We start from the raw sequence: 24,733 nt of genomic DNA, 5'->3' as shown, positions 1-24,733 counted from the left end.
ACCATGATAATGCCCATGTCAACCCTGGCTGAGGCCATCTTTGAGGCTTCATGGTTGCAACAAGGCAAAGGAGAAAGGGAGGGGGAAAATTAGATAGCTCGGCTTGGCTGTCAAAATAAAAAGTTTTCTTGTGGGAACCAAGGTTATTCTAACAGGTGGCTGAGAAAAGGAGGAGTGGAGTAACCAAGCAACCTGCCAGCACCTCTATTGGACAATGTGACTGATGACTAGGGGCAGGGAGGGAACTTTCACTTTTTAATTAGGTGAAAACTGAGGGAACTTTCAGAGTCAGTTTTCACCAGTTGTGCCAACATGATGTATTCAATAAATTGTTCTTTGAGGAATCTACCTGCCTCAGAGTTCTGTTTTCAATGGCTGCATTACTTAGAACACTGACTTTAAACTGACAACCCAATCATAACTTGATTAGACTTTAAAATAATACAAGGATCTTTTATTGCTTTTGAAGCTGGATCACTAAAAGGATTTATAGAGGATTTTTAATTATAATAAGTCATTAGACTAAGACGTATGAGATATTCAACAGCCCCATTTGCAAGGAGAAAGCCAAACCCTCTAAATCATTCACAAAATTATAGATAAATGATAGACTGACAGATAGATGGACAGACAGACAGATAGATGCTGTGCATATAAGTATGTTTAAGCTGTCATTTTTGCATCTAAATCTACACTCCTAATAATCTTGTGTTTAACTTCATTTTGGGTGAAATAAATGTAATTCCTTTTTAAATTGTTATCTTTCAAAAAGTGGCAGCTTTACTAGCATTGTTTGTGATTCACCCTGATTATTCAGACAATCAAGGTTGTTTCTGGGTTTATGCCAGGAATGTTGGCTTTCAGGATCATAATTTGCTATTAATGTAAAATAAAGCTATTTAACACGAATATTTGTTACATGTACTGGATTTATGCTGAAATATTGTCATGCTACATTTTCTAAATACCTTCATAAATAAGAGTGTTCTGTCATATTTTTACATTTTTCATTTCCTTGAATTAATATATTGTGGTAGCAATTATGTTTTCCATTCTAACAGTTTGATTTTGTTCTTTATTGTTCTAGATATAGCTTCTCGCTACCCTACATTATGGACTGAGCAAGTAAAGAGCAGACAAAATAAGACCAATAAAAATTCTGGTAAGCATCTTAATTAGCAACATCTCAGCATCAGCAAACATTCATATTTTCTAGTTGTCTTGATTTCTGTTTGGTCAACAAGGCAGAATACACAGACTATACAGTAAATCAAATAAATAAATGATCTTAATATCAGTTAGGTTATACAAAAAAGGCGTTTCCAAGGTGGTTTTATCTTTGTATATTAAAAATGTGCTCAGAATTAAACTCCATCAGGATATTATTTTTATATGTTTCTAAATTATATGCTGAGGGGTTCACATTTACTGAGCTTGGTTTTTTTCTTGCAGACGTTTCATTACCAAGCTAGGAGAATCATCAGTGTTAGTAGTGAGCAGGATTTGCTGTCATGTTGCTTTCTCTTATGATTCCCTACCCTTTGCTGTTATTATCATGGCTAAATAAAAGGATGGGGGAGATATTTCTCATTGGCTACCTATTGCCAAGTAGGCGACAAGAAGGAAGGATGTTTGGTGATTAGAAGGGAAGAATTTTGAGGATGAATATGAGAGAAAACCAGAAATTGCATTCCAGATTGGATATTGATAAAAAAAAAAAAGAATTACTTGCATGTTTCGTTGAATTCCAGAAAATGTTTTTTAAACACTGTTCTAGAAAACTTTGTTAGTTTTATTAAAACTTAGCATCTACTGTGCTGGTTACAAAAGCTTAGACACAGTCACTGAGCAACACAGAAAACAAACAGCCCCTTTGATCTTGGCTAAAGACCAATGAAGATATAATAGAGTCCAGGGCAGCAGCAGGTAATATCGGAAGTGAAGGTTCTAAATAGTAAAAATTATGGAGGTTAACATCATTTGAAGCTCCAAGCAATTTGGCAACTACACAACACCTTCACCAAGTTGTTTCCATCCACCCATAGCCTCCACCATTGCCTCACATTGTCAGCCATGTAATTTGGGGTGGGTAAGTCATTTTCTTTTCATTTCTACTCAACAACTGCAATACAGCTTCCCTTCCTCAGCTCAATCAAAAAATGTAAAGATACAAACAATCTGACTAGTCTGGGTATAAAACTACATCAAATTTCTACAATCTTTCTCTTCTTTTAGTATTGGACAGTCTTTCTCTTCTTCTAGTATTTAGTATGTGGAGGTTACTCATGAAAGTTTTTCCATATTTCTTGTTTTCTCCCGTTACAACGTAAAAGACTAAGGGAAAAAGAAAAAAAAAACCTTTGTTGATACAAATAAATTGGTGTATTGGAAATTTGTTGCTCCTCCATCTGTGAGAGAAGACAACATTTTATATTTCTGAGAGGATAAAAATAATGCCAAGCCATAAAAAGAGCTTAGATATAATTCATTGTAAATAGTATTTATTTCATCTTTATTACTCTGGAGACTATTTATGGCTAAAGCAAAATAAGTGTTATGCTTGGAACCAATTTTAATCTCATATGTAAAAATACAGGAGGCCACAAGTCAAACAAAATAATAACCAATCCCTTTCCATAGATATCGTAAAAATCAGCTTGACAACTCATCCCTATAAGCTGTTCACAAGTACTAAGACATGCTCTATCATTACACAAAATGAGGCAGCTGGCTAAGATGGTAGATTCTGGATACCATAAAAGGATAGAAACCATCATTAAATTGTATTTTTAGTACCAGGAAATGTAATTGTTTTCTCTGACATTAAGTCAAAACCATCTGGCTGGTTTGGAAACTATGAATTCAAAATATATTTGACTGTCATGATATGAAGAGACCAATTTCTTGGGAAAAGCAAGAAAGTACTAATTCCTTGTATGGACTTGATTTGGCAAAGCTTGGAGCTTGTTTCCAGCTGGCATAACTGTTGATATTAGTATATTTACGCTAGTGTTTTTCCTATAACAAGAGTTTAAAAAGGCGGTTATGTAACACTAAGGAGAAAAGAAATCAAAACTATCATGATTCCTGTCCTTGAAATAGAGAAAAGCATTGGACAAAGGGTGAGAGGAAATCTCAGCATTAGATAGTAATATATTAGGCCTAGTTGCTGTCCTGCAATTTTTTTTCACTCAGTTTTTGTATGACTATAAAAAAAAAGAGTAACTGCTAGAATCTTGGACATGTAAGCAACTCTTGTTGAGCATTTGCTTTATTCTTTATTCGGTACTGAAATGGTATATAACATAAATATGTTTGCTTTATGTCTCTTCTACTTGCTTGTCCTATGCAAATAGATAAGCCTTTCCAGACCTCCCTAGTGTTGCTTACATTTTGGTTCACAAAAATATACACATTCAATATTTCTACTATCTTCAAAAGTCTCATTTTACGAGCATTTTCTTTTAACTTTTAACTTTACCTATTAACTCAAAATTCTTGCAAAGTCTCCCTTCTGGCATCCCTAGATTGTGCCTCCCATCAGGAATAAAGACCTTCCCACCCTAAATCTTTTTTAAACTGTTCTGTTTAACATCCAAATGATACAATTTCTGTTCAGGATGTTCCAGGATTTTATGGAATCTCCACAGTTGACATGTCTGCCTCCTTTTTCGCAAGGCCATTCTCTTTTTGTAATAGCATACATTAATTTAATGTCAAAAGATAGTAATCTTCTCTAAACTATTTTTAATTACATTATATGATTTTTCTGCAGCTTCAGCCTAAAATAGCAGGGCCTTTTGATTTTCATATGTAAGATATGTTGGTTTTCACAATTTATTAGACCCACGGACTGAAAATCAGAAAAGCATCAGAAATCTGTCAGACGCCAGGAAAGGCTTATATTTCAACTGAAATACAGAGTGATATCTAATGGTGTCCATTTATCATTAAGGAAATAGTCTCCTAACATTTCATCTCAGAAATCTTCTCTGAAAGGATGGAAGCTTGAGCTAGCCAATTTTGGAGGAGAGAGAGAGGGGCTACTGCTGGAAAAGAATGATTCATTTTGATAGTGGAAATCCACATTTACAAATCTGAATCCAGTCAATTCTTTTCAAATGATAGAAACATATAATCTTATTCAATGTTATGGGTGTTGAGGATACAATATCTAGCTTGTGTTGATATACTTTCATTTGAAAGACTGTTCTTCACCTTCATCCAGCTTTCTTTCCTTAAATAAAATTGAAATAGTTGATTGGTAAAGCTGGACATGATGCTTTCTCTTTAATTAATTAATTAAATAAGTAAATAACTAGCTATCGCCTCATGGAGGAAAGTCTGAACTAAATAATGCTTTGGCAAGTGAATGCTGACTAAGTTAGTTGCGTAGACAAATTATAAAACGCACAAACTTCTGTGCATACTATGCGGTAGGGAAGAAGCAAAGCTGAAGCAAGCAATTCCAATATTCATTTGTTGAATAAGTTACCCTTGTTTGTTTGAAAGTTAACAGGGATGGATGATACCCATAAAAGTAATCCTACATCATTTTGTTTATAGCTTTAAAATAAATAGTTAATAAAACAGCCACCATGGAATTTTAAAGGGGACTGTGCAAAGTTTCTGAATTCTATTAATTCGGCTTTTTCTTATACTGGTATTTAGCTTTCTACTGAGAACTGCTTCCTGGAATCTTTTGCAAAACAATTATATGATAGATAGCATGGATATACGGGCTGAGAGTGGGAACCAGGGGTGGCTTCTACTTACCTTTACTACTGGTTTGCAACAGGGCCGCATGCTTGCTTCGCATGCGCAGAAGCATTTTGATGACATCTGGGTCGGTGGGTGGAGCCTCCCACCGGTTTTACTATCAGTTCTATAGAACTGGTGCAAACCGGGGACAACCCACCACTGGTGGGAACCATCGTTGGCCTGGTTACCCTAGAGTTGCCAATGATAATGCTGCAGTAGCCATTTTACTTTCTCATGATATTAACACTGAAAGAAAGGACTTGCCTTGCAATTGCACATGACACATTATTTTTAATTGTACCACAATACTTTTGAAATGATCCTGTTTGTTTGCTTCAAATCTTACTTTAAAAAAGCAAACATTTCCCAAAGAGGTTTAGCCAGTTTTCCTTCACAATGAATCTGAAGGAGAGACAAGGGATTCTTTGATAAACAGTGGGAAAAGGTTTCTCCTCAGACAGGATTTTTGATCGGATGCCCTCCAAATATGGTGGATTTTGATCCCTGTAAATATTCTTGGGTTTCAGTTCCATTAGTTGTAGGGATCGAAATCCAATGAATCGGAGAAGAACTATGTGATGCAAATCATGCGACATGTAGTTATCTACTTAGTTTTATTGCTGTCCTGCAATATTTCTGCCTATTAAAAAATAAAATGGTGTTCAGGTCTGTTTTATTCTTTCAGAATGATTTCAGCTTCGCTACATTGACAGAATTGTTCCTATCTCGTAAGCAAAGCAACACTCATAAATTCTCTGCAATTTTATTTGCTTGTTTGCTAGAAGGTAGAAAATGACATTAAAAGTATGATTATTTTAGCACCTGGCTATTACCTTTAGAGGACTTACCTCAGTTTAGTTCAACTAAATAGGGAATCTGATTCTCCCTTGTATGATGTATGAAGTTAAAACTCATAAAGCACTTCAGATGTACATTTTAAAGTGTGGCTAAAGTTTTTAAGAAGTTACTTTGTAGCCCTGAAAGCAGATCCAACAGAATATTTTGCTAGCAAGGAAAGCATCTCTTTAATTGAGTTGATTCTATTAAATCTGTTAAAATAATTTTTGTCTTAATTCTCTGTATCAAAACGGAATTTTGAACTCTTAAAGCTGTATGTTTTTCAGTAGTTAGGACAGGATATGGGGAAATACATATCAAGGATCAATTTTAGGCTAAATTTATGTCAACTGTAATAAAAAAAAAGTTTGCATTATTAGGAGACTGAGGACCAGTTTCATTATTGCTTTGACACTGCTTTTCTTGAAAAAAAATTAACCATTTAGAATTAGTTTCTATTTGAATTATCCAGCCAAAAGACTAGGCATTTTGGATTTTATTTCCTTACTACAAAAGAGTTCAGATTAAGTGTGAGAACATAGAGGAAAGACATTGTGAGGCCCAAAACAAATAAGTATTTATAGCAAACAGGCTAAACAATATTACAGTAATATGCCTCTCAGGAAAAAGGTTTGGGGTGAAAACCCATCCATTTTCATGATTTAAGCCATGGCCTCCTTGCAAAACAGATCACTTACTGTTTATTTATCTGGAGTGTTTTCATTGATATGAGACATTTTTGTGGCCAGTGAAAGATGTAAAAGTGTCTGTATTCCTTCCAAGTCCGATAAAAGAATCATGTCAGATATTTGGGCTGAACACATATACAGTTTTACCAAGCTTCTTTCTTTTATTCTGCCTAATTTTAGTTGGCAAGATAGATATCTCATGTTTTAAAGGAAGCCAGGATCCTAATGTTGCCATAGAAGGAAATGCTAGCTTGGATTTTTTGATTATTAAAAAAGATGACCAAACCTCAATATACAGACAACATGCCCTTTGTGAAAAGGACTGCCTCAGTACAAGCAAACTGTTAAGTAGTTAGAAATCTAGAAGGGGAGATGCACAGGTTCTTTTCTATTCTCACTTCTGTGTGAGGTGAAGGAAACGGAGACCAGACTGAAGGGCCCCAGTTTACATGTCTAGAAATTAGCTGAATCTATCTTTGCAGTCAAGTACAGTATCATTTATGTATCATCAAGCATTGCAAGATCAGTGAAGCAAAAGATATTGTTTCTCTACTTCCTCCTGCTAAAAACAGATCCATGAGTTTCAATAAAGCATATTTAGTTAAGTAAATCTAAATAAACCCCCTTTTGAATCCTGTACTTATTTTTATCTAAAGATATGCCCAGGATAAACTAGGATTACAACCAGGTGCTAACTTGAGACTGTCCCATGTGCTGATTTTTTTTTTTTCAGATAGCCCTTGTTTAGTGACTGCCTCATAGAGGAGCTGTTCACAGTTATTTATTATTTAGCATATGATAAGAACATGACAGAAGAGAAGTAAATACATAAACACAACCCACATAACTTTATACAAAACTTCTAAGGGAGTATGGCAGTGGCCTCATAACCGGATGTCCAATTCAGCTATCCAGGTGATCGCATGTGTTGTTGCTTCATGCAGATCTTATAGGGAACCAGCGAATACATGTGAATGCACAGTATGTTTAATAGTTTGCATTTCAGCACCACAGTTCACAGTTATGATGGTGATAAATGGAAATGAAGAATTCAAGTTTTGTTTAAATGGATGTGTGTATTGCTTTTTTAAAAAACATAATCGTTATTTTGAATTGGCCTTTTAAAGAAATTCTCTTCCATTTCCAAAGAAGTATTGCTGAGCACATTGTAAGCCGCCCTGAGTCTCCGGAGAAGGGCGGCATATAAATCAAATTAAAAAAAAAAAAAGTATGCCTGCTGTATGTTTTGGTGCTGAATATCTGAATCAGTCTTCCCTGTACCTGAGCAGAAAAGATAAACTAAAAGTGCTCCTGTTCTGAAAACAAACTGTCTTTTGGTTTAATGAAGCTGTCATAGCAGAATTTCCATAACCTACTGATAAGTGGCTCTCTGCTACTTTTACAGTTGATTTAGAATTATGGAGGACAGCTGAGGAGAGCAAAAGTATCTTGCAGATGGGATGTTCAGGAAAGAAACACCTTTGTATTTGACTAGAGTGCACTAGAAAATGAATTTGACAATCTACCCAAACTCTGGAATGGACTTTGCATGAAGTTGGAGTTCAAATTCATTCAAGTTCAAAATGATAGAAATGATAAGTGAATATTGTGACATTTAAATAGAAGGACATACCAGCTGTCCTTATGCTTAAAAGATGTCCAAAATATGTAATGGGATTTTTTTTTTTTAATTTGATTTATATGCCGCCCTTCTCCGAAGACTCAGGGCGGCTTACAATGTGCTCAGCAATAGCCTTCATCCTTTTGTATATTTTATACAAAGTCAGCTTATTGCCCCCACAACTGGGTCCTCAATTTACCTACCTTAGAAAGGATGGAAGGCTGAGTCAACCTTGAGCCTTGGCGAGATTCGAACCCTGCAGTAATTGCAGGCAGCTGGTCTTAATAACCAGCTTAATAACAGGGTGCCTTAAACCCCTGTACTACCAAGGCTCTTTGGGCAAGACATTCATCAGTTAACAAGTTAGCAAGCCCGAAGAACCACTCCTCTAAGCATAGCAACCAGCCTGAGCCATTTGTGGGTGGGGTCAAAAAAAGTCAAGGTATGACCATGCAATCAAAGCATCATCCCTTTTAACATATGCTAATGCAGGTAGAAAAAGGACAAGGTTTCAATTGTATGACCTTCCAGCCTGACCTTTTTGACTACCTCCAATGGATACCACAGCAGCCCCCTTCTTTGGCAAGCTTATGCACCTGCTTTCCTCAATTTTTTCCCCAATCAACTTCTCCTGGGATTGGCAACAAAGCAAAGATGTCTCCTGCACATACATGGAGACATCCACTCAGGACATCCACTGAAGTGGCTGTGCCAAATCCTCTAGAGCAGGGCTGTCAAACTCCCGGCCCATGGGCTGGATGCATTACACACTGGCCATATTCATGCCTGGTTTAGCGAAGGGGGAAAAAGTCCTGATACATCACGTGATGCCGACATGACAACCTGAGTTTGACACCCCTGCTCTAGAGGACGTAGCTGCTTTAACATGATGCATTTGTGAAAACTTGTTTTGTGAAACATCCCTTCTGGATAGTTGGTGCTGCTCTAATTTATAACATAGTATATTTATTTATTATAGCAATAAGCTTTGTTGGAAATAATCAATTGCTCAAAGAATTTAGGTCAAGTTACTTGTACTAGAAAACGCCACCTTATTTCACCCTGATAGGGTTTTATATACATAGACCATGTGAAACATTACCCAGAATACAGGACACAAAGTTCCTCTTTCTTTATAGTTAATAATGGGATAGTTGAATGTTTTTCCTTTAGATTGGCCTTATTTTGCTCACAGGCTAAGACACAGCCAAGCCATGGATCTGCCTTTTCAGCAGGAGCCAAAAGAAAAGCTGAGCCATTGGAGCCGGTTATAAACACACAAAAAGCAAACTTCATAGGAGTATATTAAAAATTGCTGAAGGACTAAGGATATATAATCTACTGGCATTCTTATTGGCTTTTTTGCTTTCCTGGCTCACCCTTACTTCTGGGCTGAGAAAGATGCCAGAACCAGCCACCCATTTCAGTCTTAAGTATCAGGTTTTAAAAAAATTAATTTCCAAGCTTTGTCAGGAAAGATAGCTCTGGATGATCTGGAGAAATTAATCCTGGTGCAGAACACTTTAGCAAAAATTACTGTGACTTACTCTTTCAAAATAAAGACTTTAGTAGGGTCGTTGGTTTACCCTTAAGAAACGGCCCAAACTGTAGTTTCTGTGTAATCGCTCTACATCATTTTAATGGAGCAAATGAGAGAATAATGATTCAGAGGCACTTAAAAGAAAAGACCATGTCATTTATTTTGTATTCTGGAGCTCAGTTTTCAACCCAGGTTTCCCTAGGTAAAGGTAAAGGTTCCCCTCGCACATATGTGCTAGTTGTTCCCAACTCTAGGGGGCGGTGCTCATCTCTGTTTCAAAGCCGAGGAGCCAGGGTTGTCCGAAGACGTCTCCGTGGTTATGTGGCCGGCATGACTAAGTGCCAAAAGTGCACGGAACACTGTTACCTTCCCACCAAAAGTGGACCCTATTTTTCTACTTGCATTTTTTACATGCTTTCGAACTGCTAGGTTGGCAGAAGCTGGGACAAGTAACGGGAGCTCACCCCGTTACGCGGCACTAGGGTTTCGAACCGCTGAACTGACGACCTTTCGATCAACAAGCTCAGCGTCTTAGCCACTGAGCCACCGCGTCCCTTCAGGTTTCCCTAGTTTCATGCTAAAAACTTGTTCCCAGCAGAAATTTTGACGGCTCAGAAGATGGTTTGCTTTGTGCATGGTAGTAGCTACTGGTAAGTAGAATTAAAAAACAATTCAGAAAGTTGGATTTTAAGTTGTTGAGCTTTGGACATTAGTCTGACTCTCTTAACACAAAGATGGCAAAAGTCAACATTTAAAAAAAAATATTCCTTCACTTTCATGCTGAGAAAGTTCATTGTCATCACATTCCAGAAAGTGATGCTGTCTTTAGAGATCAGGAGATTAATCTTCCAAAAGGGACAAAAAAGCCATATGTAGTTATATCTAGTTTGATGTAGTTGGGATAGCCAAATAGAATATAACTTATTTGTAAAGTAGTTTAGTCTGATGCGATGTGAGGAGTGAGGTTGTGATGGTGATGTGCATCTGTATTTGTAAGGTCTACATTTTTTTCCCCTTTTCTCCTGGAATCTGGGTTGGGTTTCCCCAGTCTTGGAGTCAAAATTATGTCATGATACTTGCATTTATTATAATACAAAAGCACCCAGTTTTCAAGGTATTCAAGACTCTTATCCAGTGCCTGAAGACCAGGATCTTATTGAATTGTAAGGCATGGAAGTAGGTTAACCAACCTTCTTCCAAAGTCATTGCTGTGTTGAAAGAAGTCCTCCTTCCCCACCCTTAAAACAAGAACCTGCTTTCTGATGTTTAAACACAAAATGAAAAAAGTGCAGAGTAGATCAAGCTTGTGTAGAATGCTAAACTCTGATTAAACATCTTGTCCACCTTCCAAAAACATGCTCTGTCTTAACTCCATGGACCATCCAGCAGAGTTTCCAAGGTGAAAGAATTCATTGTACATCACAAGGGACAGGAAATGCTTTCCTAGCAAGACAAATCAAGCTATTAATCTTATAATACAGTAAGAACTATTACAGCAGAAAGTATTCATTTCTACATCATTAAGGCTTATGTATTGTGTTTGAACAAATGCGTTTCACTCACTCTTTTTGGTATTTTGTATTTATCCAAATAAAGCTTTATTGCAAGGCAAGCTGCCTCTAGATGCCACACAATTCCTTTTATGTACATTGTGAAAATAGCTCTAATGCATTAGCTCTATCAAATTTCCAGGACTTTCCGCCTTTCTAAAATATCAGGGGCTGTGATTTTCAGACAGAAAATAGAGTGCATTTATTTATTGTTTAAATCAATTTATATTGTCACCCAACTCATAAACAAGTGACTCTGGGCAGCATACAACAGCTAAAAACAATAATGTAAAAGGTATAAAAACCAAGCTAGAACAAAGAATAACGGAAGAAAATGATGTTAAAAATAGCAGAACACCTTGCTACTTCACTTATCTCCTGAGGTCCTTAGGCCTGCTGACATAACCAGGTCTTGAGGGACTTCCAGAAGCTCAACAAAGCCAACTTCACTTCAGGAGAGGAGAAGATTTCACCTCAGGGGAGAGAAGATTCCACAGTGTGAACACCACAGCAAAAAACGGTCCATGTTTAGAGCCTGCCAAATATAATAAGGGATGGAACCTGTAATATGCCTTCTCCATTGGATTCTTTCCTCTTTCTCTATTCTTATTTAACATATACATGAAGCCCGCTGGACAAGTTGATCCACAAACACATATTCATCAATAAACATATGCTACTCCATCATACATCTCAACCCCAGACTGAAAAAGTGATGCTATTGAGATGTCTCTGGGTGTTTGGAAACTTTTAGATTTTCATTGCTTAGGACTTAGCATTTTTCAGACTGCTTATTCCAAATATTATTTCCCCAGCAAACAAAATCTTCCTATCTAACATGATCCCCATCCAACTACAGTGGAGTTTCTCCAGGTCTTTTCACTTACGGAATGACATCTCCAGGGATCACAGAGGGAAGCCATTTCAGTGCCATCCATGTTTGTCAAAACAAAATTCTTCCAGATATTTAGATGGCCCCTTCCTCCTCATTTTTAGGAAAACCATTAAAACATGGTTATTCCATCACACCTTGATGATGGAACACTGGATCTACTCTGGTATTTTAAAGATTTTCAAATTCTTTGTTTATATGGATGACTGTAGATTGTATATTTGTCTCTTTATACAGTACTGTATTGTTTTTAACTCAATTTAAGGAAGTTGGAATGTACACTATTCAGTTTGTTAGCACACTAAAGTAAAAATAAAACATCTGACAAATTTTCAGAGATAGAATATGCCTAAGAAGCCCACAATTTTCAGAAGGGATTCAGTTTCTAAAAAATTGGTACTGCAGTCTGTTGAAACAAAAGCGACATAGATGTGCCAACCACATACACACACAGGATAGGGAAAAACAGCTTTTGATATTCTCAGATTAGTGTGAACATGCCATGTGGATGTGGTCAAAGAAAAAAAATATGTTTGTGGTTTAGAAAGCAAGCTTCTTAATGTCAAAAGACTGGAAGAGTTTTACACAGGAATATGTATTCAAACCTAGAATAAACATAGAATTGCAGAGACATTATAAGAAGATATAAAATTGTAATTGCATTCCAGGACAACCAGAAGTAAACCTAGGTTTGGAGAATTCACATTCTAAAATGTTTTAGGTCATAAATCATTTCCAAAGGCTCAATTTATAAACAGCATTATAATCCTAGAGATTATAAAATTGTAAGATTTTATAATTATAAGATTTTATGGATAAATTATTAAATCTGTACGAAAGAGTTTATTGTATTTATCTGGGCAGGAAGGCACATATCCAGCTGGCCTCAAAAAAAGCTCTTAATCACTGAAGGCAATAAATTTTGAATAATTAGTTATTAACTATTTTCCTTCCTTCCTTCCTCCCTCCCTCCCTCCCTCCCTCCCTCCCTCCCTTCCTTCCTTCCTTCCTTCCTTCCTTCATGATTTAAGTAAGTCCCTCTCTGACTAACTCTTTTAATGTATCCAAATTACTCCAGAAAGACCTGGAGAATTTGCTCATGGCTCCCGTGTGACAGTCATTAAGTGAGTATCCGCAGTTGTTATGCAAATCCACAGTTGTTAAGTGAAGTTTTACTGAAAACCAGAAAAATAAATAAATAAAAAACCATAAAGGAAGTTGTGTTGCTGAGCACTCAGAATTCAATCTCATGACTGCAGAGGAGACCTGACTATTGGAGCTTCAAATCTGGGTCATAAATCTCCTTTTTCAGGTCAGTTGTAATTTTGAGTGGTAGCTAAGCGGCCAGTTGTAAGTCAAAGGACAACTATAGCTCCTGCTGTAACAGCAAAGCTGGTACTAGCTACCCCTGATAAATCAACTTCCTATGGGATTTCTCAACAGAATACCTTCTAAAACCATTAGCATTTATTTAATTTTTAGGTGTGGGATTTGTTTTACAACTTTTTACAAATATTTTTACAACTTTTACTGATATCATTGAGAGATCGTTTAGTGTATTGACTAAGGTACAACAAACTGTGAGTTCTAGTCTCATTTTAGGAATGAAGCCAGTTGGGTGACCTTTCCAGTCTCCCCTCGCCCCAGTAAGAACCAGTGAAGACAACTGATAGGAAGAGAAATCTTGATTTTCTTACTTGGTCTTAATAAAGATCTTTCTCTTAATTTTCTTTTTAAAATTTGCATTGGAGGAAAGAAATACACACAATGCACCATACACAAGACACTGAGTGGGAAATTTCCCCTGCCAAAAATTCTGTTGCCCAATGATTTTTGACCTGAATAAAAGTATCAAACTCCATCTTCTATTTTTGTGCATGCCCTTCCAATAATCTCAATTCGTTTTTGGTACATTGACAGAGTTAGAAGGAGTATCATACTGTATTAGAGTACTAATGCAGCTCTGCATTACTGCAACTCTGCATTATACAGAATTAGAAGGAGTAATAGTATCATACTGCAAAACTCTGTTTTCCATTGGTTTATGGCTAATTTATCAATAAGTCAATCTGTGCACAGGCAATATCCATAATTATATTATTTTTTCTTTCCAGCAGCGTCATGTGATCAAGAGCTCCAGTCAGCATTAGAAGAAGCTAAACAGCCCCAGAAAGATAATGTATTCATTCCAGAGTGTGCTAATGGTGGGCTTTATAAACCAGTGCAGTGTCACCCCTCCACAGGATATTGCTGGTGTGTCCTTGTTGATACAGGACGGCCTATTCCTGGTACATCCACAAGGTAAGAGAGCTTCATTGGAGAAGTGGTCACACAATAACAGATTCTTATCTGGACCCTTTTCTAAGGAAGACGGACAATTGGGAAGAAACACATGCACATATATATGGAGCTATGTGACATTGCTGTCTTCATCCAAAGACTTAAAAGGTTATAACTGCACAAAATAGATTATGATTATGGTGTAACAATTCTATGGCAATTTAACATACAAAAGATGTTACTATTCCTCATTGTAACAGGAGTAATCAACTCCTGTTGAGTAATCATTCTTTTTTTTCCCAAGGTTTATTGGGTTTTTATTTTTAAACATATATCAACATCAATACATGAACAGTGTGGCCTCTGGATATGGTTTATATTAATACAAATAACAGTCAATTATTATATTAATCAAACTTATATAATCCTAATATTAATGTACTTGATTATTTTAAAGTACTTTTTCAATATTTCAATATTTCATTCTAATGTCAATGATCTTCTTGAACATACATAGTAATACCATCTTTCAACCTCTCAACTTTCCATCTAATTATTACTTATTTTCAATTTATATAGAAATTATATTTCCAGAACCTGTCAGAACCTGCTGGATTTCACCCCTGCTTTATATCGCAAAAAGTGACAACACAAGAAGAGAAAAGAGTCAAGTGGGGGGGGGGATCAGTTCTGCCAGCATCTATGTACTATAGGAAAATAAATGTAGCGTCAGAAAGAACTTTCTATTTTTTCCCCCACAAACAGTTCCTTCAGCCCATTTTCACATGATTAACTTCCCATGGAGCAACACCGCTGGAACCAGTAGAAAGGAGAACAATATTTTTAATATGTTGTTAAACAGTAAGTTGAAGTTCAATGAGCTTCAGCTGAGCCAGAAGCAGGGAAAAGAGCTGAGAGCCTTGTTTAGCAGACAAAGCAGACAAAATATCACTTTCCAAAAGCAACAATGTGGGCTTGGCGTCTTCAGGAATGCTAGTATGGAAGCTCACCAGGAACCAATGCAGTCTGTTTAGCATGATACAAGCACAAAAAGTTTGAAAAGCAGAACATTCAAAACAATGCTTTGGAGAGTTAACTGCAGAAAGCCAGAATATCTGCTCACGCTCACAATTTCAGTTGAGGAAGGTCTGTGCCGGCAGTAGCCTAGTTTATGTTTAATTCCCTACATCTCCGAATAGGACTTGTAATGTGATTGTAATCGGAGACTCTGCAAAGACAATGTCAACAATTCTAAGCTGAGTGAACCAGTGAGCCTCATTTGATCCTGCTCATCTCATCTGATCTCATTTGATCCCGCTATTTCTGCCTTATACTTGTTTCTTTTGTTCTGGAAATGTCAGCCTGCTATAACAAGAGCCTGTGTTTCTTACACTTTTAAGGTAGCCCGAGGGCTTTTATAGACTTCGTTGTGACAGATTATATGGCAGAGGCCAGATGACCTGTAATGAGGAATTGTGGGAATTATAATTCAAAGACTAATATTTTCCCCCTCTAAATATACTACCCGGTAAATTGGGCTACATTGTGAATATTTGTGGTAAGGGTAATTATTATGTAGATTAAGAAACACCTAAAATTGAAAAGGTGAATTTTCTCCTTTGCCCCATTTCTTCACATTTTTGGATACATTTTGATGGCACGTATGCAGAACAGTGGTGGGTTTCAAAATTTTTTACTACCGGTTCTGTGAGTGTGGCTTCGTGGGTGTGGCATGGCTTGGTGGGCGTGGCAGGGGAAAGATACTGTAAAATCTCCATTCCACCCCACTCCAGGGGGAGGTTACTGCAAAATACCCATTTCCTCCCGATCAACTGGGACTCAGGAGGCAGAAAATAGATGGGGATGGGGCCAGTCAGAATTTTTACTACTGGTTCTCTGAACTACTCAACGTCAAGCAAGATTGTGGAGTCCATCGTCCTCCAGACATTGCTGAACTACAGGTCCCGGCATTTTGCACCATTGGCCAGCCTGGCTAAAGCATTTAGGAACTGCAGATGTTCCTAAACATCTAAAAGTCTGAGGTGGTGATTTGTTGCTGGATAGAACACAACTCTGGAATTGTAGGAAGAATTGAAAGTGAAATCATGAAGTGCAGGGTGTAATGGAGAAACTGAAGGGCAGCAGGAAAAGGGAAGGAAGGAATGCAGAGTGGGGTATCAGATTAATTTGAGATCAGGCTCTTTGCCACATGCCACATTAGAGTACCCAGTTCAAAGACTTTTTCTGTCATTCTTTACTTGGTAAAAAAAAAAAGTCATGTGACAGCAATTACAATCCACTTCATCCAAAGCTCACTATCAAAACAGCTTCTGTTCTTCTTACTCTAAAGGCTTCCCTTTCACCCATAGGCACCTATTAAGCTGAGCATGAAATTGCATTGCACCTTCATGCAGCCGCTTATATCTGATGGGCTATTAGCCAATTCCAGAAATGTTCATTTCCTTCACACAATGAGGAGATAAATTAAACATTGGAGGCAGGGACTACTTATTTCATTCCAACCATATATTATTCCCATGACCAGAACAGTATCAAAACACATTGTGATTTGTTACAAGGGCTTGGAAAGAGTTTTTTTCCCCCACGCCTTAAATTTTATTAAATTTTCTAACATTACATGGACTTAACCCCCAACCCTGCATCTCCCCCATATATCCATATGTGTGTATTTATGTTATGATTTTTTGTTCCATCACATATAATCCCGTAGCCATATTTCATGTCAGACATAGATATGGAACCAAAGTGTAAAGTTCAGAAGGGCATAGGGAAAATGAAACATTGGAATATATAGAGTAAATCACTTACCTCCCCTCTGTCCAGTTCATTTTTGTGTAGCAGATGATCACATTGTTCTCCAGAGATTAGATTTTGAAAAATCAGTTGCCTAGGATTTCTAGAAGATTGAATTTTTCAAGCTTTCTTAGTGCTCAATTTGTGAATTCAAAAGTCATTAGATCGGTTTTTTCATCCTTGGCAATCTTAGCAGGGGAAGGATTCTACCGGCTTAGACCGGTTCGGGCAAACCAGTACCTACAACGATCAGCTGGGAGGAAACTGGTTCGTTCCGATGATCAGGTGGATCTGCCTGCCCTCCCCTGTGCTTTACTGACCTATATCTTCTCAGTTGATTCACGCGGCAGAGCGATCACCAAATCGGTTGTTAAACCGGCAGGATCCCACCACTGAATCTTAGGATATGTGGACTTCAATTCCCAGAATTCCCCAGCCACCCATACAATCCTGGGTATTGAAGTCCACATGCCAAGGCTGAGAAACACTGCATTATGTGGTAGGAGAAAGATCCTGCTCTCAGTCCCCTTCCCATTCATTTAATTACATAGCATTTGAAAACTAGAAGGTCTCTGCCACAAATAAATAAAAAATACAATAAAGCATGATGCATATATTAGATACAAGTAGTTGTCTAGCATCTTCAGTCATTTTTCTACCATCAGTGTAGGTAATATGATGGTAGAAAGCTAATCTCACAAATTGCCCCTAAATTAGTGTTTATTTAATAGTACACTATGGATATCATATAAAAATGAGATATTTCTTCTTTACCCTCAATATACTTGAGGGAATCTGAGCTTTAAAAACATTTGCCATGGTCCTATTTCTTGGGAATAATGTCACTTTTATTTGGTTGACATGGTTTCATCCAATTAATAAGCAATAAGTTGAAAGCATGTTTTATTCTTTTATCCAGATACTTGCAAAGAAAAATAAATAAATCTTGTAGCAGGCAACTGCATGGCATGAAGTATAATATGAAATATCAAAATATCAAAACTGCATCCAAGTATAAAATTAAAGTCCACTTTACCTGTATTACTTTGGATTCTTGATGTGTAGAAGTAATTCAAATATGTGCTGCTGGGAGTAAGTCACATCACCAAGCCCAGGAATTCTAAACTTGTAGAGTAGCATGAATTAATGGGTTTTTAAAATGAGCTTTATTTGACATTTGAATAAATGTGTGGCTATGATTTTAGAATCAAGAGTAACTCAAGCTCTCTGCCAAATTTCAGTATGATCACACAGCTGTTGAAATGGTAGGGTTTTTCAAATTAAATTAGCATTAGCTTAATGTCTTTTTTTCTTCCTATGCTCCCTTAAGATATGAACAGCCGAAGTGTGATAACAGTGCTAGAGCTCACCCAAGCAACACAAGAGACGTGTTCAAAGGGCGCCCGTTGCAAGGTGAGTGTATAATAAATGGTGTTTTGGGAGAATGTTTATTCATTCAATTAACTTGAAGAGTGGCTTCATATCTACAGTAAAACTCTGGAGCAAAAATATTTGAAATACTGTTATGCAATGGAACTGGTTCCAAGTCACAATTGTGACTTCACAATGGAATCAGTTCCTCAAAATGCCTAGCACAACAACCTGCTTGGTTATTATACTGTGGTTGTGTACCAGTTTATAAATAAATAAATATACAGGATAATCTTCCTGCAGATTTTACATACCACTGGAATGATCATTGAGGAGATCAAGAGGAAGGAATATTATATTATATTATATTATATTATATTATATTATATTATATTATATTATATTATATTATATTATATTATATTATTATATTATATTATGCACCTTGATTTACTTTAAAAAGTAATAAAATTAGGATAAAAAAGATTGAATAAATAAATAAAAAGGAGGAAAGTAAAGATTCTAATACAGGGGTCCTCAACCCCTGAGCCCCAACGTACTACTGGGCTATGAGCCATTTGGAACGGGGCTGTGGAAGTGGCAGGCAAGACCACACAAGAGTGCATCCTCACTTGTGCGAGTAGCAGGCTAGTGCACGTGCTCCATTTGCGTGAATGGCATGCACACATGCCTGCCATTCGTGCAAATGGAGCTGCACACATGCTTGCCTGCTGCTCTGTCTCTCAAAGCAATCCCCTCTCCCCGGTCCACAAGTCTCCCTCCTGCTGTCCCTGGTCTCCCTCCTGCTGGTCCACAAAGCCAGAAATGTGGGGGAACTCTACTCTAATAGAATCTCACCTAAACTGGGAAAGCAAATATAATGTGATAAACAGAGGTAGAATCAAGTTCCAACTGTGTGTAGGTATATAGTATATGTCTCTTCATTCTTAGAGATTGACTGAATACTAATTAAGAAACTGATATGGAGGTGATTATGAATAGCTCAGTAACAATTTCAGCCACAACTCTGTAATCAATTCTACACTTCTAATGTGCAACTCTGATTTTTTTTTAAAAAAGAGTATATAATGTTTCATAATAAAGTATAATAAGTATTGTAGAACTTTTAGTAGTGGACTGGCAGAACTAATCAGCTGGTGAGTCCATGGAGAACTTCTCTGAGATCTATTTTTAGCCCGCAACCTTTTATTTTACATTGGCAAATAAAAACCAGGGGAAAAAAATCTGCTTTTAGCAGAATGCAGGTTAAGTTCTAAACTTTTCTTATCTATTCGCTTTTTTATTTTGAGCCAAAAGAAATTAGTTATTCTTTTCCTCAGTTTGAACCTGGGAGATACCAGGACAGTGTACTGTATATAATGGTTCTGTAAGAACTACTTTTCTGACTTTCCCCTGTCATATAGTTGTTACGCTTATCTAAGAGCATCCTGTTGTGCAGATCTCATTGATTTGAACCAGAGGACCAATTTTAAATAGGGGAAGTAATGAGATTTGCAGATCACAATATTAATGAGGTTCAAAAACTATGATGTTACACAGCCAAGTACCACTTCATTAAACCTGAGTATATAAAATAAACAGTTGGCTTTGAAAGACTTGGGGAAAATTGGCTCAAAGCCAGTTGGCATAAGTTCTAGTTGTGATAATATATGTGTCAGAGGAAAGAAAAAAAATATTTTTTTATGAATTTTCTACAGTGATTATTAAAATATTAGGAAATTTAGTGCATCCCCTACCAGTTGTTGCTAATTCTGGGGCATGGCTAGTTGCATGACTATTTATAAGATATAAAGCCTCTATAATGCCTATTAAGTGAGCAGATTATTTTAAAATTAATTTAATTGTAATTTAGTACTGCATCCAACTGTATGACATAATTTCTTTTTTTTAAAGTTTTTTTTATTATTTTAAAACCTAAACATAAAACACATCTTTTCAAAACAAAGCTCTTGATCCAGTCACAAATTCATACAAATCACTAACAAATCTTAATTTTCAATTAATACAACTTAATATTTTACTCAGTTATTCCCCTCAAATCTATTATTTAACTATGCCATTATCCCCAAAAACCCATTACTTAAATCTTAAATCTTAACCAATTATCATTCCCTTTTTCTCTTTCATTTGCTTAGATGGATATATTTGTGACATAATTTCTGATCTATTTCCAACATTCCCTTTTTTGGGAAGGTTGTTGAGAAGGTTTTTGGGATGAAGATTCAGAAGATTCTGGGTCTTTTTCAGGCAGGCTTCAAACTTAGACATAAGTGGCAATGATTGTGTTGGTTGACGATATCTGGTGGGATCACAAGAGGGAAGGTGTTACATCTATCCTGGCCCTCCTTGCTCTGTTGGTGACCTCCAGTACCATTGATTATGGTATTTGCTTTGACTAAAGGAATGGGAGTGGGAGGCAAAAGTTTCCTCCAAGATTGGTCCATATCAGTGTTGATGGACACAGACACCTATACCCCAGCCTTTGCTTGGTTCCTCCCTCTTTCTATTTAATGTCTATGGGAGGTTTCTCTGTGAGTTCATTCATCAGTTGGCAGCCATAGCTTAGAGAACCTTTGCAGAAATCCAACTTGCGCTCCAGCTGTGCCCATTCCTGAATCAGGAAGCCCAACTGGTAGCCACTGATGTCTTGGCTACCTCTCATTTGGATTATTGCAATGAGACTGCCATTGAGGACCACTCAGGAAGCTGCTGCTCCCACACGTTATTATGGGAGCACCTTGGTGCACTTATGTAACAATACTACTTTTGTGAGCTGTATTAGTTAACAGTAGGCTTCCGGATGCAATTCCAAATGCTGATTTGTTACCTATAAAGCCCTTCAGGGAAAAAGACCTAGTTATTTGTAGGAGTGTCCATCTCAGATTATTTCTATTGATGTAATAAACTCTGAGTGGGACCAGGAGATGTGATTCTCTATTGCTGTGCCTACTCTTTGGAACAGCCTCTCCTCCAAGGCTCAGATAAACCCAAACCTACTTGACTTTCCGAAGGTATTCCTTAGGCACTCAATTGGAGAACAGTGCCAGCAGAAGAGTACATGCAAAAGGTATTGCAATAACTTAATAGAAAATGATAGATGATCTGACTGAGGAAGGATCACAATAGCATGTCAACTAAAGCTCAGTAGAAGCAGACTAGCTATAAATCTCATCTTTTATAAGAAACATAGCTCCATTCACAATAGACTTAACTTGCCTATAGTTCAATAATAATTGCAGGAAACTCATGAAAATGTTTTTTTTTCCCTTTCCGCTGTCACATGTTTTATCACAACTAGAATTTATGCCAACTGGCTTTGAGCCATTTCTCCCCAAGTCATTTTAACTAGTTGTTTGTTCTACTTAGGTTCAAAGAAGTGGGACTTGGCTCTGTAGCACCATAGTTCTTGAGCCTGGTTAATATTGCAATCTGCAAATCTCATCACTTCCTCTACTTAGAATTGGTCCTCTAGTTCAGATCAGTGAGATCTGCCCATGAAGATGATCTTACATAAAGGAAGAACCATTTGATAGGGGAAAGTCAGAAAAGTTGTGAACTGTTTGTATAGACCCTGGAAAGGATTGCTTCATTTATAATTACAGTATTTTAATTCTATGTAGAATTGAGTTTCTTCGGTTTAAATGGCTTGGGAGATTTCAGAGAGGCATGATGTTTATAATTGAGTATTCTTGGAAATCCCGATCTGTCCCATTGATTCATTGTATAGTTGCTTGCAAAACACAAGCTAGCTATTGTAAGCATCTGATTCATAATTTTATAAGCCATTCTCATTACTAAAACCACAAGCTCTCGCACTGTTCTAAATCTATAATGGCCTAAGAAATGGCATACTCTCAAAGAGCAACAGAAAATCATCAGTAAATCCCTTCTTCTCCATCTGCTGCATGGCTTTATCAATCCTCTTCCTCTCCCAATTTGAAGGATCTGTCGCCATTTAGAATTTCGGGACATTTCAAAGATTTTCCAACCAACAAATGTAATGGGATTGGAGAATAGCTTTTGCAACTTTATTTAGATATATATGTGGAGCTTTTATGGCTTTCCATTTTAGGCAACTTGAAGGGCTATTTGGAATCCTATCCATATAGTTTGAAAATCCACAGCCAGTTATAAAAAGGCAACGATGTACAATGTGTGTGAAATCGACCCAAATTTAATTTGTGATGTAAGCTAGTTTATTGAATGTGTTTTTCTTTCAATATCAGAAACCAAAGTAACAAGTACAGTATAAACATCTCTAGATAGATAACAATATTTGCTTTAACAATGCTGGTTTTACAAAACAACTGAACACACACACACACACAGAAACAGAAGTATATATTCATTCATTCACATACATCTGTTTCACTAAGTCACTGCTGGGTTGCTACTGGTTCGGTTTGGATCTTGCGAACCGGTAGTACCGGTGATGGGAGGCTCCACCCACCCACCCGGATGTCATCACGGACGCTCTGAGCATGCGCGTGCTCCCGTTGCAAACCAGTAGCAAAGGTAAGTGGAACCCACCCCTGCACTAAGTCCAGTAAATAGTAACCAGCTGAAAAGATAATCTGATTCACATTGACTTTATCACCAATCACTATTGAAGCAATGAGTGCATGGCTCTAAGAAGATGCGATAGAAGTGTGTCACTACAAATTGACCCTTTCTCTGGTTTTATGAAGCTGCAATTTTGATGGAAGTGGTCCTGGATTCCATTCCTGACATTGTCAGCCAGAAGAACAAGTCTTATTTGTCTCTTTGATCTGGTAGAGAATACAGCTTGGTCCATTGAAAGTACATACTGTATATGGCTCTTTTCATGTTTTCTTATGTTCCAAATGGTAATTACCATAGCAATATTGGCCAGCATTAATTTGCCACAGAGATCTCTGAAGTATCCCTGAGCATCTCTGAAGTATCCCATCTATATACAGAGAACGAAGGTATATGTATACTCAACATTGCATTAAGAAAATAATTTTCCATTGAAATATATATTAAATTACGTGAATTTATGGAGCAACCCATTTATCTTTGGTTTCTACACCTATCAAGCCTGTGTCCAGCCACAGATATCTCCACAATCATCAACACAGAGACACATGTGAGTTATTCCTATTTCTGTTTTGGTGTAGCTTCCTTTACGTTTGTGTTTGTATAAAACAAATGATGCATTGTGATTCTGCACGAGCACAGGGCTGACCACCATTGGAATGCTTATTAGTGGCTGTAGCAGAGTTCTATGCGACTTTCATTTCTCAGGCTTTTAAAATGATTAACTGTTCCCACTAAGCAGGTGTTCTCCTTGATTTGCTGGATCAGTTCAGAGGCTGCCATGCCTCATAGAAGGAGCCTTTGTTAAGCAGGAAACTGCTTTAAAAAAATTAAAAAGCCCAATCCTAGAACATCTCTGAAAAAAATTGCATATTCTATTGTAGGCCAAAACATTTCTAGTGTTTATAAAGTTGAAATTTGCTGTTGGTCCAGGGTTGGTGTTTATTTTTGAAGGTCATTCATTTCCCAGAGACAGACAGGTAAATTGATGAAACCAAGGTCATTTGGGAAGAAGGAGTATGCTGGGAGATTAAAAACTTGCCACATTCTCCACAGTGCAAACTTTGTTTTGTAGAATTCCTCAGCTGCTTGAGCTCTGGCCTTGGAGATTTCTGCCGGCACCGGGGTGAATGCTTCATTGTTGTTAGCTCTCGTTCATCTATAACTGTGGGGTGTCATGGGGCAAGCTTGGCTTAATAGTTGCTTCTTGTAAGACTGGAGCAAGGAGCTAGAATGTATGCCGGTGGGGGAGCTTCTAGCAATCATTCTTGCAAGCTAAGAAATACAAACCCAATGTGCTTTTTCGAGAAAACAGAAAACAATCCGTATCTTATGTGTATGTTTACAAAATTACGGTTAGCACTACCAGATCAGGCCTGCAAAAATCTGAATGGCTGCAAAGAATTGCAATTTATTTATCTTTCTTTCCCATTTCAGGGAAAGAAAGAGAGGTTTAAAGATAAATAAAAGAAATAAATGTGCCTCTTTGTAATTTGTACTAGAAGCTAAGACTAAGCTTGTTTATAACCAGTGCATTTTTACCTAGCAGTTGTATTTTGGTAGCCCAGTTCTAGTAGTGTTAATTATCATGTGTTTATGTGTTCATATGTGTCTCTGTGTGTGTTTATACATACCAGGGGTGAAATTCAAATTTTTTCCTTACTAGTTCTGTGGGTGTGGCTTGGTGGGCATGCCAGGGGAAGGATACTGCAGAATCTCCATTCCCTCCCCTCCTGGGGGAAGGATACTACAAAATCTCCATTCCTACCCCACTCTGGGGCCAGCCAGAGGTGGTAT

At 37.2% G+C, this 24,733-nt stretch overlaps 1 protein-coding gene across 1 annotated transcript in view; it reads left to right on the top strand.

Annotated features, from left to right (window-relative positions):
* SMOC2 (SPARC related modular calcium binding 2) overlaps nucleotides 1-24,733 on the top strand; it is a 130,875-nt gene that overhangs the window by 73,059 nt on the left and 33,083 nt on the right. The window contains exons 7-9 of the mRNA XM_070951204.1: nucleotides 1,088-1,162; nucleotides 14,005-14,191; nucleotides 18,315-18,397. Coding sequence (XP_070807305.1) covers nucleotides 1,088-1,162; nucleotides 14,005-14,191; nucleotides 18,315-18,397 — 345 coding nt within the window. The remainder of the gene's footprint in view (nucleotides 1-1,087; nucleotides 1,163-14,004; nucleotides 14,192-18,314; nucleotides 18,398-24,733) is intronic.

The sequence above is a fragment of the Pituophis catenifer genome, unplaced genomic scaffold, assembly GCF_029215685.1.
Source record: "Pituophis catenifer annectens isolate HBS135680 unplaced genomic scaffold, rPitCat1.0.hap2 SCAF_1, whole genome shotgun sequence".
In the NCBI taxonomy this organism is placed as follows: domain Eukaryota; kingdom Metazoa; phylum Chordata; class Lepidosauria; order Squamata; family Colubridae; genus Pituophis; species Pituophis catenifer.
Note: the sequence above shows the minus strand (reverse complement) of the source record. Positions and strands in the feature narration are given on the sequence as shown.